General features: G+C 51.4%; 1 protein-coding gene across 9 annotated transcripts in view; it reads left to right on the forward strand.

The window, feature by feature from the left end:
- FGFR1 (fibroblast growth factor receptor 1) overlaps nt 1–14,799 on the forward strand; it is an 87,840-nt gene that overhangs the window by 4,347 nt on the left and 68,694 nt on the right. For all 9 annotated transcript variants that reach the window (XM_043502998.1, XM_038384575.2, XM_043503002.1 and 6 more), the window contains one exon: nt 8,904–9,118. In XM_043502998.1, the coding sequence (XP_043358933.1) occupies nt 9,028–9,118 (91 nt within the window). In that variant the 5' untranslated portion in view covers nt 8,904–9,027. Of the gene's footprint in view, nt 1–8,903; nt 9,119–14,799 lie in introns of those variants that run through there.

Consider the following 14,799-nt stretch of genomic DNA (forward strand, 5'->3'; position numbering starts at 1 on the left):
TTGGTGATTTGAACCTTAAGATGTTCTCGATTGGACTGTTTGCACTACTAACGTGTGTGCGTGGAAAGGGTTTGTTTTTTAGAGTTGTGAATATACAGGACAGTCAAAATTTGCTTTCCTAGTCAGGCAGATGCAGAGTTACTTTCTCCCTCACTATTCTTGCAGCTCTAACAAGTTCTCTATGCAAATCACAGTGTGGGGGAGGTGAGGCTGGGGGAGAAGAGGGAGACGGTATCCTGCCAAGTCTTGGCTTTGGTGGGGGATCAGGAGAACAGGTCCTCACATATTTCTTTGGCTAGTGGCCATTTTCCCCACACATGAGCACTTCCTCCCTTAATCTCAGGGGTGGCTGGCATGCACTGATGCCTTCCCATTGTCTTGCTTGGAGAGGATTAAAATAAATCAAGATAGTCTCTGCCCTGGAATGGTAAAGGACAGAACGAGGTTATTCCCATGCTCTGCACCACCAGCTCTTGTCCACAGGAACTACAAATCTGTCAGGGTCTGACTCCACCGTATTCATGACTCCAATTCCGCTTTAAAATAAGGAACCAGGCTGCTCTCACCAAGCTGGGAAGGGTGCCCTTCATGCTTTCATGAGAGCTGGTGACTTTATTGTTCCCTTCAGAATCTTGCGTATTTAGCTGTTTAAAAATTTGCCCTGAAGTAGAACCCATTGTGCTTGCAGTCCCAGCCTGCTGCATCCATGATGCATGTTCTCATAGTATTGTAGCTTCCAGCCTGCTGAAAAGGACAGTTGGGTTTTGACCAGCTCACAGAGGCTCTAGTCCTTGGTAATTCACTTCCTTTGCTTTGCAGGACTTGGAGGTCTTCTTCCTTCTCTTTTGTGGGTGTTTATCTTTATCTCTAGTAGGAAAATATTTGCTGGAATTGAGTGAATTCATCCTTTCCCCTTCTCTAGCAGCCTTTCATCTGGGGAGCTGACTGCATTTTGCAGTCATTCAGCTCTCTTGTCAAGCAGGTAAATATGATCAGACCTGTTTCACCGAATGGGGCCTAGAGAGATTACAACCCATATCCTCTAAAGAGCCCTTTGATTTTGAGTACCCAACTTGAGATCCCCAGGGCCTGATTCTCTTCAGACGTAATGAGCACCCACAAGCCCAGCTGAGGTCACTGAGCACCCACAGCTCTGCACAACTCTGGAAACCAGGCCCCAGGCATCTTTCACTGAGCTCCCAAAACTGAGGCTACTTCTGAAAATGTTGGCTTCAGATTTTGCTGTGGGCAAGTTGGTAGCAGAGCTGGGAACAGACGCCGGGGGCCAGCTGGGCATGCACTCTGACTCTGAGGACACACTGAGTCCTCTGTCCTGTCCATTAGACAGCACGCCCTGTTCGGGGTAACTTCTGAAATGTTAAAAGTATCCCAGTGTTGTGAAACTGTTCCCTCCCTTTTCCGTCCTGATCCCGTATTTGGTGATGAAAGGCAATCAGTTAGATTTTTGCTAGATGGCTGCATCAGACTTGGTGCCTGGAGCAAATTTAGGAAAGTCTTAAAGAGCTACTGACTGAGATCTTAGTTTACTCATTAGGAATACGCTTTTTATAATCCTCTCCATATCGCTGAAGCCCCTAAGCTGTGAGCCCTTGCAATGTGCTCCTGGAAATGTACATGTGACTTACGGAGACGGTTACTGCGTGGAAGGATTAAGTGCTGTATGCTGCACACTCGGGCATGTATTTTTCCAAGCCTGTGTCTGCTTTAAACATTACTGTTTTCTCCCCTAGACGCTATTAGAATTGTTTTCTCTTGATTTCAGCAGATACTCGGTTCTTGGCCTGTGTGCAGTCCGGGGCACAGAGGGATGCGGGTGGGGGAAGAGGTTAATTCTGTCCCGGCACTTTGTGGCACTTCCTTAGTTTGCAGTGCGGTTGAGGCTTTATTTATCTTGAGACTCAAGTGAAAAATACGCAGCTTACCCTAAGGCCACGCATATTTTCAAGCTGGGTACTGCTTCCTTCCAGTGTTTGGTAAGTGATTATCCAGTCACCTGCTTGCCGTGGGTGGGGGGAGGATGGACTTTGCACCCTTTACCTCAACTATGTCCCTGCCACACTGTTCTCTTGGGGATGGGAGACCCCGCCTCCCATCACAGCCCTTTGGTCCATGCTTTCCATTGCCTGTTGTGAGGTCTGCTCTTTGCAGTTGTCATCCTTCCAGGTGGAGATGGGAAGGGATTCACTTCGGAGGCACTGGTCCCTGATCCTCAGCTGGGTGTAGGGGTCACCGTCGGGTGAATTAAGTTATTGTCCAGAGCCCTTTACACCATTGCCAGTTCCTGCTGGCCTGTGGAGGGTGGTTATGGAGCCAGGACTCTGACCAAAGGTAGCTGCCATGGTAGTGCTCAGTGCTGAGCTGCTGGCCAGTCCTCGTCTTTGAGTGAAGCTTCCAGTTTTGATTCATGCCCATATGACGAGCCGGTTTTCAATATGGCTCAGCACCCAGCAGCTCCCATGGTTCTGGCTGGGAAAGGAGGAGTCCCCATTGCTTTCAAAGGGGTCGGCTGGGTGTAAAGCATCCAGCTGACCAGCGGTGTGCTGTGACCTGAACTGGGGATGGACTCCATTAAAGACACAGTGAGAGCAGAATCTGCCCACCATCCCACCCGCCTTCCCTTTCTACTGCTGAGTGTTTCCTTCCCCAGCACACTCGCCCCTCCGGGCTGGCTTGGTTTCAGGTACTGACACAATAGAGAATCCCACAGGTCAGATATTGAAATCTTCAGCAACCTGTTGTTACCCTCCATGTTCCCTAGGGTTGCCAGGCATCCGGTTTTCGACCAGAACACCCAGTCGAAAGGGACCCTGGTGGCTCTGGTCAGCACTGCTGACCAGGCTGTTAAAAGTCTGGTTGGGGGGGCTGGCAGACTCCCGACCTGGCTCTGCGTGGCTCCCGGGATGCGGCCAGCATGTCCCTCCGGCTTATAGGCGTAGGGGTGGCCATGGGGGCTCCAGGTGCTGCCCCGAGCGCCGACTCTGCAGCTCCCATTGGCTGGGAATCGTGGTCAATGGGCGATGTGGGGGGCGGTGCCTGTGGACTGGGGCAGAGCAGAGCAGAGGAACTGAAGGGACATGCCAGCTGTTTCCCTGGAGCTGCCTGAAGTAAGTGCTGCCCGGAGCCTGCACCCTGAACCCCGCCTGCACCTCAACCCCCAGACCTGAGCCTCCTCCTGCACCAAAACTCTCCTGAACCCTTCACCCCACAAGCCCTCCTGTGCCCTAACCCCCAGCCCCAGCCCAGAGCTCCCTCCTGCACTCCGAACCCCTTGGCCACAGCCCAGAGCCCCCTCCTGCACCACAAACTTCTCATTCCTGGCCCCACCCCAGAGTCCACACCCCCAGCTGGAGCCCTCACCCCCTCCTGCACCCCAACCCCCTTCCCCAGCCTGATGAAAATGAGTGAGTGAGGGTGGGGGAGAGTGAGCAATGGAGGGGCGGGGCCTTGAAGATGGGGCTGGGGCAGGGGGCGGGGCAAGGGTGTTCGGTTTTCTGCGATTAGAACGTTGGCAACCCAAAGTTGCTCCCCCCACAGCCCCTCCATGCTGCTTTACAAAGGGCATGTGGCTCTAAAGCCACTGGTAGGAACAGTGACTGGAAAACCACAGCGAGCAGAGAAGGGATCTGGCCACAGCCCTTTGGAGAGGATCTCCCCACGCCACCCTTGTGCTGATCTGTAGCAGGCATAGGGTGAGGCCCCTCTCTGGTGCTTGGTGGCCCTTCTAGATCACCCTGGTCCCAGCACATGTGTTCTTGAACTTGCCTCTTCTAGTGAAAATTCGATTGTCCTTTTTAGGCCTCCCATGGGCAAGTTCCAGGTTTGGTTAGGCCAAATGCAACCCTACCGTAGTGGCTGGGTTGAGCCCAGCCCACGGGAGTTTGAGGACACGCTGATCTGGGAGTTAAGTTAGAAGTTGCATCCCTGTCGAGTCCCGAAGCAGCCTTAGGTTTTATCTGCTACATTAAATTGTGATCACTAGATTCCCTGACTGAAAAGGCCTGGAAACCAGCATGTCTCTGGGGGACAGTGGGACACGGTGACTGTTAGCATATGCAAGGGTAAAATACTGCTTGATTCCTTACGAAAAATAGTACACAGCTAGAGGGGCTGTGAGCAGAGTGTGGGCCTTGATTGGATACCCTCTGACTCTTTCCTTTGGAACCAGGGGCACATGTCCTAAGGGTGAGCAAACAGGAACGGGTAAAGTCAGAATCCTCCATAGCCCTGAAATGTTCAGAAAAAATGCACGTTCGCTCTGGGTTTGCAGCAAAGAATTGAAGTGCCCTTTGTGTGCTGAGCCCGCTCTCTTGAGATTTCCAGTTCAGTTTGGATGATTCAAGGAGGTTAGATAAAACTCTAGGTGTTTGGATGCTTTCTCGGGTATCGTCGTGAGGAAGAGCATTGTAGAAAACTCAACAGCTAGGTCTAAGCTGGGAACCTTTTGAAGTTTGCCCATCTGTTGTGTATATGTGAGCAAAGGGTGTGGGAGTAGATCATGCCTTTGTGGGGCCTCCAAGCAGTGAGAGGATGTCTGAGCCGCATTACCAGCATGTGACCCTGAGTGGACGTGTGTGTGTGTGTGTGTGTGTGTGTGTGAATGTGCAGTGTGTGTGATTCTGACGGGGAGGGGGTGCACAGGTAACAGTGTGTGCATGCTCAGTGTCTGATTCTGCCTGAGCGAGGGCATCCTGGTGTGGGAGGGCACATGGCTGCACACGCGATCTGTCCACTGTTTTAAATAGAAGTGTGGGTGTAATTGGGCCTGGTTATAATTGTAGCCTCTGCAGCCAGTTCTCTAAGGGGCACTTAGGTATGGTTTCTCTCTTAGCATTTCCATTTTTAGTTGTTGAAATCTTCCCCTGAAAAATAAAAACTCTGCAGAGTGCCCTGGGAAGGATAGGGGCATAGAACTGTGGGTAGCACTAGGTTCCACACGCTGGAAGGAGCTGATGGGCAGCCCTGTTCACATTCCGGCCCTTGGGAATGAACCATTTTCGGTTCAGATTTATAGAAAAGCTGCGCAAACACCGAGAAGAGTCACATCTTTGTTTGTGTAGGTACAAATGCTCTCCTGGCTTCCTCACCTCATGTGCCCAGGGCCTTGGCACAGAACAGACCTGGAGCGCGTGTGGGGTGGGGCAAGTCAGAAGAGCCGTCCAGACATGGAGGGACGTGTCAATAGAATATAGACACTTCTGTAGCAAAGCTCTGATCCTGCTGGTGATGAGCCTGCAACTCAGGACAAGCCCTTCCAATAGGGGGAGTTTTAGCTTTAAAAAGGAAAGTGCCAGGCCGGTAAGTCCCAGTCTTGCCCCTCCCTGTAAACTCCTTGGCTCTGGCTGCGTAATTGCTTCTCAGTGCTGATTTCGGTTGCACTAGATGGGCTGTTTGATTAGGCACCAGTGGAAGAGGTTCCTCTCCTTCTATCTCCCTGTTTGCTTGCCTCTGCTCTGCTGAGGCGCTGCTGCTTTCCAACACTTAACAGAGCATCAGTGGGGCACTTCCCTTCCCATTCTCTGAACTGCATTGTTACTGTTTCTCTGTCACTTTTTCCAGCATCAGCCAGGGGACAGATCAGTGCTAATGACTGATTCTGGTGATTCTCCATGGAAGTATTTGGTCCTGGTTAGCTGAGCAGGAAGCAGCTCCCCTTGACTCAGCTGAAATGAGCTATCTTGGAAGTATATTAGGGGAAGAATTTTGTGGGGCTTTGTGCCAGCACTGACTCACTTTGCGTGAGCCGCTGCTTCAAGCTGTGCTACCTTCTCCCTGCGCGGGCCCTGGCAAAGCACTGCACTCAGAAGAGGCCTTCGCAAGGACATTCCACATTAGGACATGTTCCGGGCAGCATGTGCACTCGATAAACAAAATCACTTGGAGACGGAAAATAATTTCCAGAAATACCAAAGACTTCTTTTTCCACAAAGAATTCTCTCCCTCTCCCAACCCCGGGTAAATTGTTAACATTCAATAAACTATTTTAAGACTTGCTGCCTGGCGCCTGAGCAAGCCGGTGCGTGGAGATAAAGCCGATGTTTGTCTGTCGGGTGCTGGTGTTTGCTGTCCAAGCGCCTGTATCAATACACTGCCCCTAAACCCTAGCCACTTTGCAAAGCAGGACTGCCTTTGAGAGCCGTTCTCAGGGTTTTGGTGGCTCAAAAGCAAAGAGCCCCGGGCTGAAGAATCTTTTTAAAGTTCAACTAGAAAAACTACAGCTTCCATTCAGCTTATTTTCCACTGTCTTGCGGCTCTTCAGAAGAGCATCGATATCATCATCCTGATAACACACAGTTCTACATTGGCAGCACATCCCAGCCTCAGATCTCAAGTCACTTTGCAATCATTAACAAAGTCTCACATTCCCATCCACATGCTGGTAGGTAAGATATAGAGAGGCGACTTGACCCACTACTGAATGGCAGTCACATCTGGGGCCAAACACAGCTGCTGTTTAACCAAGCAGAGTAGAATGACCTGATGTTTTAGGACAGGAAGTGAAGAATCTTACGGCCAACTAAAATGCAGGGGGGCGGTTCTGAAGGCAGAATGTAATTAGCTAGGTAGGTCTCTAACATGCTGGGTCTGCCACAGTGCCCCGGGACCATTAATGACTGAGCGGTGAGGGGACCATGTCTTTTATGCCATTGCAAAGTCAAGGGTGGCAGTTAGAAGGCAGGGCTTAGCCTTCTGTTTTAACCCCATTGTGGAGGGTGTTGGCCAGGGACGGCTGAGTGGGTCTGTGCTTTGGAGACCAGGAGGGACCCAGTCATGGGTCTCTGAGCTGCCTGCAGGAAGACTTGGCACTGAAGGCAGGGCTAAATAGAGAGCATGGCAATGGGCCAGGAACCTGAGTGCTGACACCCCACATGCTTAAACTGGGGTGATGCAGCCCATGGAGATTACAGGTCCCAGAACGCACTGCAGCCAGGCTGCTCATCTCAGACACTGAGACACTGCAAGCTGGGAACGATCAGCATCCAAGCATTAAGGATGAGGGCTGTTGAGGAGCTCCATGGGCTGCCTTTGGCTATTCCCCCTTAGTGAGCCACCCCTCTGAAAGCTATTGACACCACCAGCTACAGGCTAATTCTCAACTGTGGGGCACTTGGCATCCACTCCCTTAATGGGGGGTTGAGGTGGACTCAGCCATTGAATGCTCCCAATTCACTCTCGGTCACAGAGGATACAATCTGTGGCCAAAAGCAGCCCTTGGCCCAGCCCTCCCTGACCTCACCGGGAGCTGCTCTCGTTCACGGGAAGGCTGAACTGGGTCTCGTTGGAACACAGTGACTGAACCTGTGTCAAGCCACATAGCTGCCCAGATGCAGCAAAGCTGTGCTCAGCTTTATCCAGGCAAATTTCCACTTCCCCTGGTGTCTTCAGTCTTGGCCCCAACTGCTGGTTTCAGTTTGGTGGGTTTATGTGTGTGTTTCATTTTTAGAATCAAAACGTGTTTTTTAGCCCTTATCAGTCCAGACTGTCCTGCCCATCTCCGTGCTGCGGGGTGGGAGATCGAGAGATCTTCTGCGCATGGTATCCTTAGGTTAGGAGCAAAAAGCTAATGGATGCAAATTAACCCGCTGGTTCCAGAAGTCTGGATTTTCCAATTCCAGTGATCTGGAGACTAAACCATGGAAGTCAGATCTTGAAGCTCTCTGCTTCTTCTCAACAAGCTAGGCATGTCACTCAGTGGAGATCAAATGCCATTTATTGGAAGAGTGCACATCAGTCGGGGGTGAATTGAAAAGGCCTTGCTGGGTCATACTGCAAAACCTGTGTTCACAGAGCTCTATGCAGCAGAATCTCTTTCGTCTAAACAGAAGCAGGGATGCAAAGTTTGTTTGGTTTTGGCTAATGGGAAGCTTTGAATAAGAGGAGTTCAGATAAATTTGGTTCTGTTTTGTTACGTGTGTTTGTGCGCTCGCACACACATCCCTCTCCTCCCCCCCCCCCCCCCGCCGCCCTTATGTTCCTGATTAGAGCTGGAGACTATTGAAGGACAGTTACTGTTCTGTTTTTTTCAATCCCTGCTCCAGCACACTTGCAATTGCATGAGAATATCTGCTTTCATTGCATTACTGTTGGGTGGTGTTGGTGGGGTCACTTGTGTTACACCCCAGTGGTGGGTGCAGATATTTGGGTAAGTTTCTGAAGCTCCTGAATTGCTTTGAGATGAGAGATGCTATAGAAGCAAAAGATCTTCTGAGACTGTGACATAGGCCAGGCTTTTTAAAACTTCTGTGCTTCAAAAGAAGCAATGAAAAATGAAAAGCCAAAACTTTTCAGTTAGCAAATTCCAAAACTGGACATTTTGACAGGTTTGTCCAGACCCACCCTTTCTGCAAACAGTTTCGGTTTTGGCGAACTGGCATTTTTTTTTTGAAAAATTCCCGAGCAACTCTGGTGCAGAGCCTCTGCAGCTTTATTGCAGCCTGGGGGAAATGCACTTCTGAGAACTGGGTGGCTGCTTTGAGGTGCTGAAACACGGCTTTGGATGCTTCGCTTTAGGCACCCAAATTTGGAAGTGCAGCCAAACCCTAGGTTCCCAGTGGAGTCCAGACTGAAACGTCACTGTTTATAGATTAGCTGTGAAGGTCACACACACAGAGTGACTTTATTAGTGTGCTGTGGAGCTGTTCTCTTTTGTGGCATATGTCACCCACTGACAAAAAGAGCTGCAAACACTTGTATTTTAAATCAAAGAGAGGGCTAGAAATAGCAGCGACTTGTCCCCATAGATTTTAACACAAACAGTTTTTTTTTAAAAAAATCCACGTCGGGTGCTGTTTAATTTGAGAGAGGATTTCCCATGTTCTCGGCTGGTCGCTGCACATAGGCCCGCGTCACTCCTGATCTAACTCTTCTTGTTTCCTGGTTGGCAGTTGGAAGGCACTGGAAGTTTGGAAGAGAAGATTAAGCGAGCCCCAGCTAGCAAGCGGGCAGTCTAGACTGGAGTCCCCATGGAGTTCTGGAGCCCGGTTGCCAAACAGTAGCAGTAGAACTGGGATGTTTACCTGGAGGTGCCTCCTCTTTTGGGCTGTGCTGGTCACAGCCACACTGTGCAGTGCAAGGCCAGCACCAACCCTGCCAGACCAAGGTAAGAGGAACCACACCATTCTGCTCCTCTCATGTCTAGAGTCTCTCTGGCCGGAGTCAAGAGCTCCTGCTGCTAGTGAATAGAAATGTGACAGAAAGAGCCCTTTTAAGGGCAGGTTGCTGGGATAAGAGGCACGTCTGTTCTCAGCCCCTTTTCTTTGAGTTGCTGATCCTGAATGGTTATAAGATATTGGGTGTCTCTGACTTTCTTATTAAACAAGCACAGCCTGTTTTGAAGTCCTGCAGCAGAAACGCTATCAGCGAGTATGTTGGCTGTTGCAGTGAACGGTTTGTGCTTGTGCTAAGGGAAGACAGGCTTACCTGAGCCGAGAAGTTGCAAAAACGTCTCAGCAGCCGCCAGCTGGTGCTGGCTGGGAAACGGGAAGTATTGCCAAAGGAACATTGCCATTCGAAACAAACAAAATAAGAGAATGTTTCTTAAAAAGGGGAAAAATTCAAAAGAAACTTTTTTGAAAAAAAAAAAGGCCATTTTTCATCTGGAAAAAAAATGTGTGCAATGAAAAATGTTGACCAGGTTGTTTCAAAGCTGATAGTAGTTCCTCCTTGTCTGCGGGAGAGCTGATTCTGTTTCATGGCAATCATTTCCCTCATTCTGATGAGCTGTAGTTGGAGATCAGTGTGGTGACTTCCCCCATTATCTAACGAGACAGGCACCGGCCTTGCCTTGGCTAGTTGTTTTGAAGGATGCTGGGGAGTCTGCGTTGAATGTCAGGGAGTCTGTGTTGTGGCGTTAGAATAACTCATGGTAAACGGCTCACTGACTTGTGGTCATGGCAGCACTGGGGATAGAGGGGTTCAGCAGGGGAATGCACTAGCCTGCCCTCACCTGAGAACTGCGTTAGAGCTCTGGTCTGGGTCCTGAGTGACATGAATGGTGGGTAATCGGTCTGGTCTCAACTGGCCATTAGTGTGTGTGATGAAAGCACCATTCCAAAAAGGAGCAGAGCGTGGAGATGTTGGGGAACTGGGGAACGTTGCCCATTGCTTGTCTGTCATGTGTCAGCGGGTTGGCTGAGTTCCTGGCTTTGGCAGAAGTCCCTGGTGCTCCTGGTGCTGCCTAGGGCCCAAGTTCTGATGGTTGTTCAGGTCTCCCAAGCTTTGCCAACACACTTGCTGGGTGGTAGCAGAGCGAGTGCTAACTCAGCCCGTTGCTGCAGCATGGGCTTCCACAGCTGAAGTGGCATTTTCCTGAGGCTACAGACCAGGTCCCCCAAACTAGAGCTTCCCACTTGTCTCTAATCACAATTTGTTACTAAAGGGTATCTAATGGGTTTGGCTCACAAGCAACTCTGCTATTACCAGTCACAGCCCCTCCCCTGCTCTTTGCCAGGAGCTATGAATGAGACCCATGGGAACCTGTCTCTCCCCAGCTAGGCTGGGAGGCTTGTGTTTCCCTTCTCCCCCTGTAATTTTCTGTAACCCAGTGGCATATTGAGGTGTAATGGCCACATGTTAATCGGCCTGGACCAATGCCAGCCTGGGCGCTGCAGGCAGCCCCCAAACATTGAGTAACGCTAGAGCATTTCAAAGCCTGGGTTTTCCCCACGGCGAGGCAGAGAATAAACAGACCAGTCACCAACATGCAGGCATTCTGACGTACTGCATCTTGGCGTGAACTACACAAGAATGTTCTGTGGGGCATTTCTGTCTTTAGGACTCATTGTTCCCCCTCTCCACCCATCCTCTTCCTCCCTCCAAAATCCCAAGGTATTGTGTGCTTGGCATCCATTTCATGTGCCTACCATGGGGGCTAATTGTTCCACACATGCCCCAGGATAAAGAGCAGAACTCCCAGTGCTGATGTCTCTCTGCAGTGATTGGTGGGTTTGTCTGTCTGCGGCTGATGGCTGGGAGGGGAGGAACGGGGCTGTAACCAGATGGTGGCTGCTGTTTGCGGGAGAGTATCCAGCACTCCCGCTCCCTAGGGGAACACAGCAATGCTGGAATGGTCAGGACGACATGAAGTGTATGGTACCACAAGCGAGCTGTGTTGGTGAATAAAGCTGGGATTTTCTCACTGAATTTCAATGGGATTTGGGTGCCTAACCCCCTTTGGCTGCTTTGCAAATCCAAGCCTAAAGCATGAACAGTCGTGGTGCTCTGGCTAGCGTACCGATTTTGGCACCAATGTGTCCCAGTGATGGGAGCTCTAGAACGCTACAGAGAGATACTGACAACAGTCGTGCATGGTAATGGCCTCACCTTTCCCTACAGGATGATGCAAGCCCAGGAGCTGGCATCCTGGCACTCCCGACCCCGTACTGCCTTCCAGGCAGTAGTAACTGGCTCTGGAGCCAGAGGCCACCATTGCTACCTCAGCACAGAGCCCAGAGGTGCCACAAAACATGGCAAACTTTGAACTCTCCTCTTGGCATTTTAACTTCCTTTGCTTCTTTTTTTTCTTCTCCAATATGCAGTTGTCTTGAATAAACAGGGTTCTGCTTAGAAAGCCACCCATCCCTGGAGACGTTTCCTAGAGAGCTTTGGAATATGACGGAAACTCCCCCAGGCGTGTGAGGGGTGGTGCAGGACTGGCTCTCCTTAGTCCCAGAGACTGACTCCATGGGGCGTGGAGGCCGTGACGGTACATGGGATGTAGCTTGCCGGGTTTGGAGTGACGGGGCTGTGTTGAGCTTCTGAGAGCTTAGTGAGGATTCCAGGGAAGAGTCCCCTTCCCCTTTTCCTGCCCCAGTCTGCTCCGTTGTCTTCAGATGCTCTTGAGCGGCAGTTCAGTCAGAGCAAGCGGCTAGAAAATGGGCACTGAGCTTTAGCCTTTCCCAGCACCACCTGCACTGCTACATTGATACAGCCATTGTGAGGAACCCTGCTGGGGGCAGAGACTGTCGTTTGGCACCCACTAGGAGGCTGTTCACAGAGAAAACCATTCTCTGTCCACGTGGACTCCACATTGGGAAGTTGTTGTACCTAGCCTGGTCCTGCTCCCAGTGGGGATGGACCCTCAAATATCCAGTAGAAGAGGGTCAGTAAGATGCGCATGTACAAACATTTTACTTGCCTTTTGCACTGCTCTCTGCCAGGAGGGGATTTGAACAGCCTGAGCAGGATTGTTTGGAAAGCCTGCTCTCCCCCAGGCTGGCATCTCATCCGGGGTCTCTGTGTCCTTTGCTGCGGTCTAACCGGAGAGGTGCGTTCAGGCAGTGTAGGATAGCTCTTGGGCGGAGGGAGAGCCCTGTGCTAAGGGCACAGGTAGGCAAATTGTGGCTGCAGTGGGAGCTGTTGAGTGCTCAGTGTTGTGGATAACCAGGCTGCTTATTTAGGTGCCAAAGGAGGACTTGGGAACCTAACTTTAGGCACCCATTTGAACAACACCAGCAGGTCCCTGGGTTCTATCCTGGGTCAGTGCTTCGTGCTGGGCAGGTCCCTTCCCGTCTGTGTGTCTGGAAGTTGGGCACAAGGATCCCTGCCTAGCGCCCAATGGAGCTGAGACTGAGCTCAGTACGTCTGTGGAACGCTTTGGATCCGGTGGGGACTCACTGCTGCTGTCCCGTGCGAGGCCGTGGCGGCAGCTACCCGGTTCTCAATTAACAGGCCAGGAAGGAGAACGGGTCCCGATCATTTCCTCCCCTTTTAGTTTGGGTTTTTGAAGCAGCTGCCCAGGCTGTGGGCACTGGTGGGTGGAGCTGGCTGGGCTTGCTGCGGGAGGAGATTCTTCCACTCTCGTTTCCTTCCTGTGCCCACAGGCCATGTGCTGGGTTGCCAGCCCCAGAGCCAGTGACCTCTGGCCCTGCAGAAAGCAGCTGGGCAGGTCAGGGTGTGCAAGGCCCACCGGAGTCTTAATGGTGAGCGAATGGGCGACAGGGAGGCGACTGAATTGTTTCTTTTTTAACTAGTGCAGTGTTTTGCGGGCCTGGTAGGTGTCACCTGGGGAACAGCGAGTGACTGCACTTGGGTCCTATGCATTGCAAAGGCAGAAGCTTTTCTGGACTCCGGTTTTTATGTTTAGAGGGTTTCAGTTTACATCTGTTTTAGAGGCATTGACACTCCCTTCTCAGAGATGTAATAATCCCCAGGGCTCTCGCTGGGAGAGCAGCGTCTGCTTTAGCAGGAAAGGAAGGTTTTTAAGTCTCCAGCCCTCCTCCTCGTTGAGCCTGGTGAAATTCTGCCTTTGTCAGAGCTCCCACCAGTTGTTGAAAAATCTGCAGCAAATAAAATCTTAATGGGCACTTGCTGCCTTTTATAGTTCCCTAAATTTGGAGGTGGTAAAACATCTAGTTACAGGGGAAAGTCCAGGTATTTCCATGAGCAGATTCGGTCTCCCTCACAAAGCCAGTCTTTGTCTTCAGGTTAAATGAAAACCTGCAGAAACTCACAGAGGTTTATTTTCCCCAACATGCTCGTGTCCTCATCCACCATTTACGCTCCTGGCCTGAGGCCTCTCTAATCCGTGTGCCCAGCGTATGCCAAAAGCTCCAGCCTCACGCTCTGGGGTTTGTACTGTGCCTGGCATCGTGGTATCAAGCACTGTCCAATTCAGAAGCACAGAGCCAGGAACAGGATCCAGATCTCCAGAGTCCCAGTCCAGTGCCTGATCCTCCTGCCCATCCATCCTCTCTTGAGCATGCCCACAGGGGGCTAGAGGTCCATTGTTTTGCCTTTCCCCGGGGATATTTTGGGGTGTTTTTTTTCCCTTAGTATTTTAATCCTCTTTCCCTCTCCAACTCCTCCTCCCTCCCTCTCGGGGTTTGTGCTTTCCTTAGGGCAGAGATTCTGCTAGTAGCATGTGAGTTGAGCTTTGCAAGGAATCATGCTGCCCTTTCCCCTCACCCCCCTGAGGCCCTGTGCATTGCCCCACATGCCGGCCCATGGAGAGGAGTTGAGCGATGGGCCTCAGCTCCCCCAGAACTGCTAGATACCTGGGCCACCCGCTGCTGAGAGAGCTCGCTGCAGTGTTGCCTCTCAGTGTCCAGTTGGCCTGTCACTTTAAATCCAGCTGGACCAATGCTGTGGGCTTTGCAGGGCATCGTGGCCACCACTAGAACGGGGGCAGCACGAGTGCCCTGTGGCCAGCACTTCCATTGTATCCCCTCTCCGCTTGGTAGCAAGGAGGGAAGGCATGTCCATTTTCTACTGCAGACACTAGCCCAGCTGGCTAAAAGGCTAAGCTCCCCCAGCTCCATCTGCAAGGGGTCTCTCGAAGGGGGACAGGGAGCATGATCTCGTGGCTGTCTGCCAGTGGGCAGTGGGAGAGGAAGCCAATCTTCCAGCCTTGTTGTATGGCTCTTTCCTGGAAAGTTAAGGCTCCTTCACTCTTCCCCATCCCCTGCCAGGGGGTGTTTTTGGCAGGGGGGCAAGATCATCCTCAAACCCACAGCACAGAGTTCCATGGATCATCTCCAGGCAGTCAGGCAGATGAAGCCCTTGCTGTGGGTGGTGGAGCCTCCACAGACACATTTCCTGTAATCCTTGTTCCTTAACTCTGCAGTTCCAGCTCCATCGATGAGTGACCCGGAGTGGCAGGATGGCAGGTGTATTGGGGCTTAGGTAAGGGACAGCTCTGGGGCAAGCCAGCACCAATGGGAACCTTAGTCGCCTGGCTGTCTGCAGCGTGATGGGTCAGCTCCACAGAGCGTGCAATGGGAACTGGAACCGGTACCTGCAAGCCCCCTCCCCCAGGAGCTGTGGCATTGCATGTTCTGGGAT

This window comes from Dermochelys coriacea, chromosome 26 (genome assembly GCF_009764565.3).
Source record: "Dermochelys coriacea isolate rDerCor1 chromosome 26, rDerCor1.pri.v4, whole genome shotgun sequence".
NCBI lineage: Eukaryota > Metazoa > Chordata > Testudines > Dermochelyidae > Dermochelys > Dermochelys coriacea.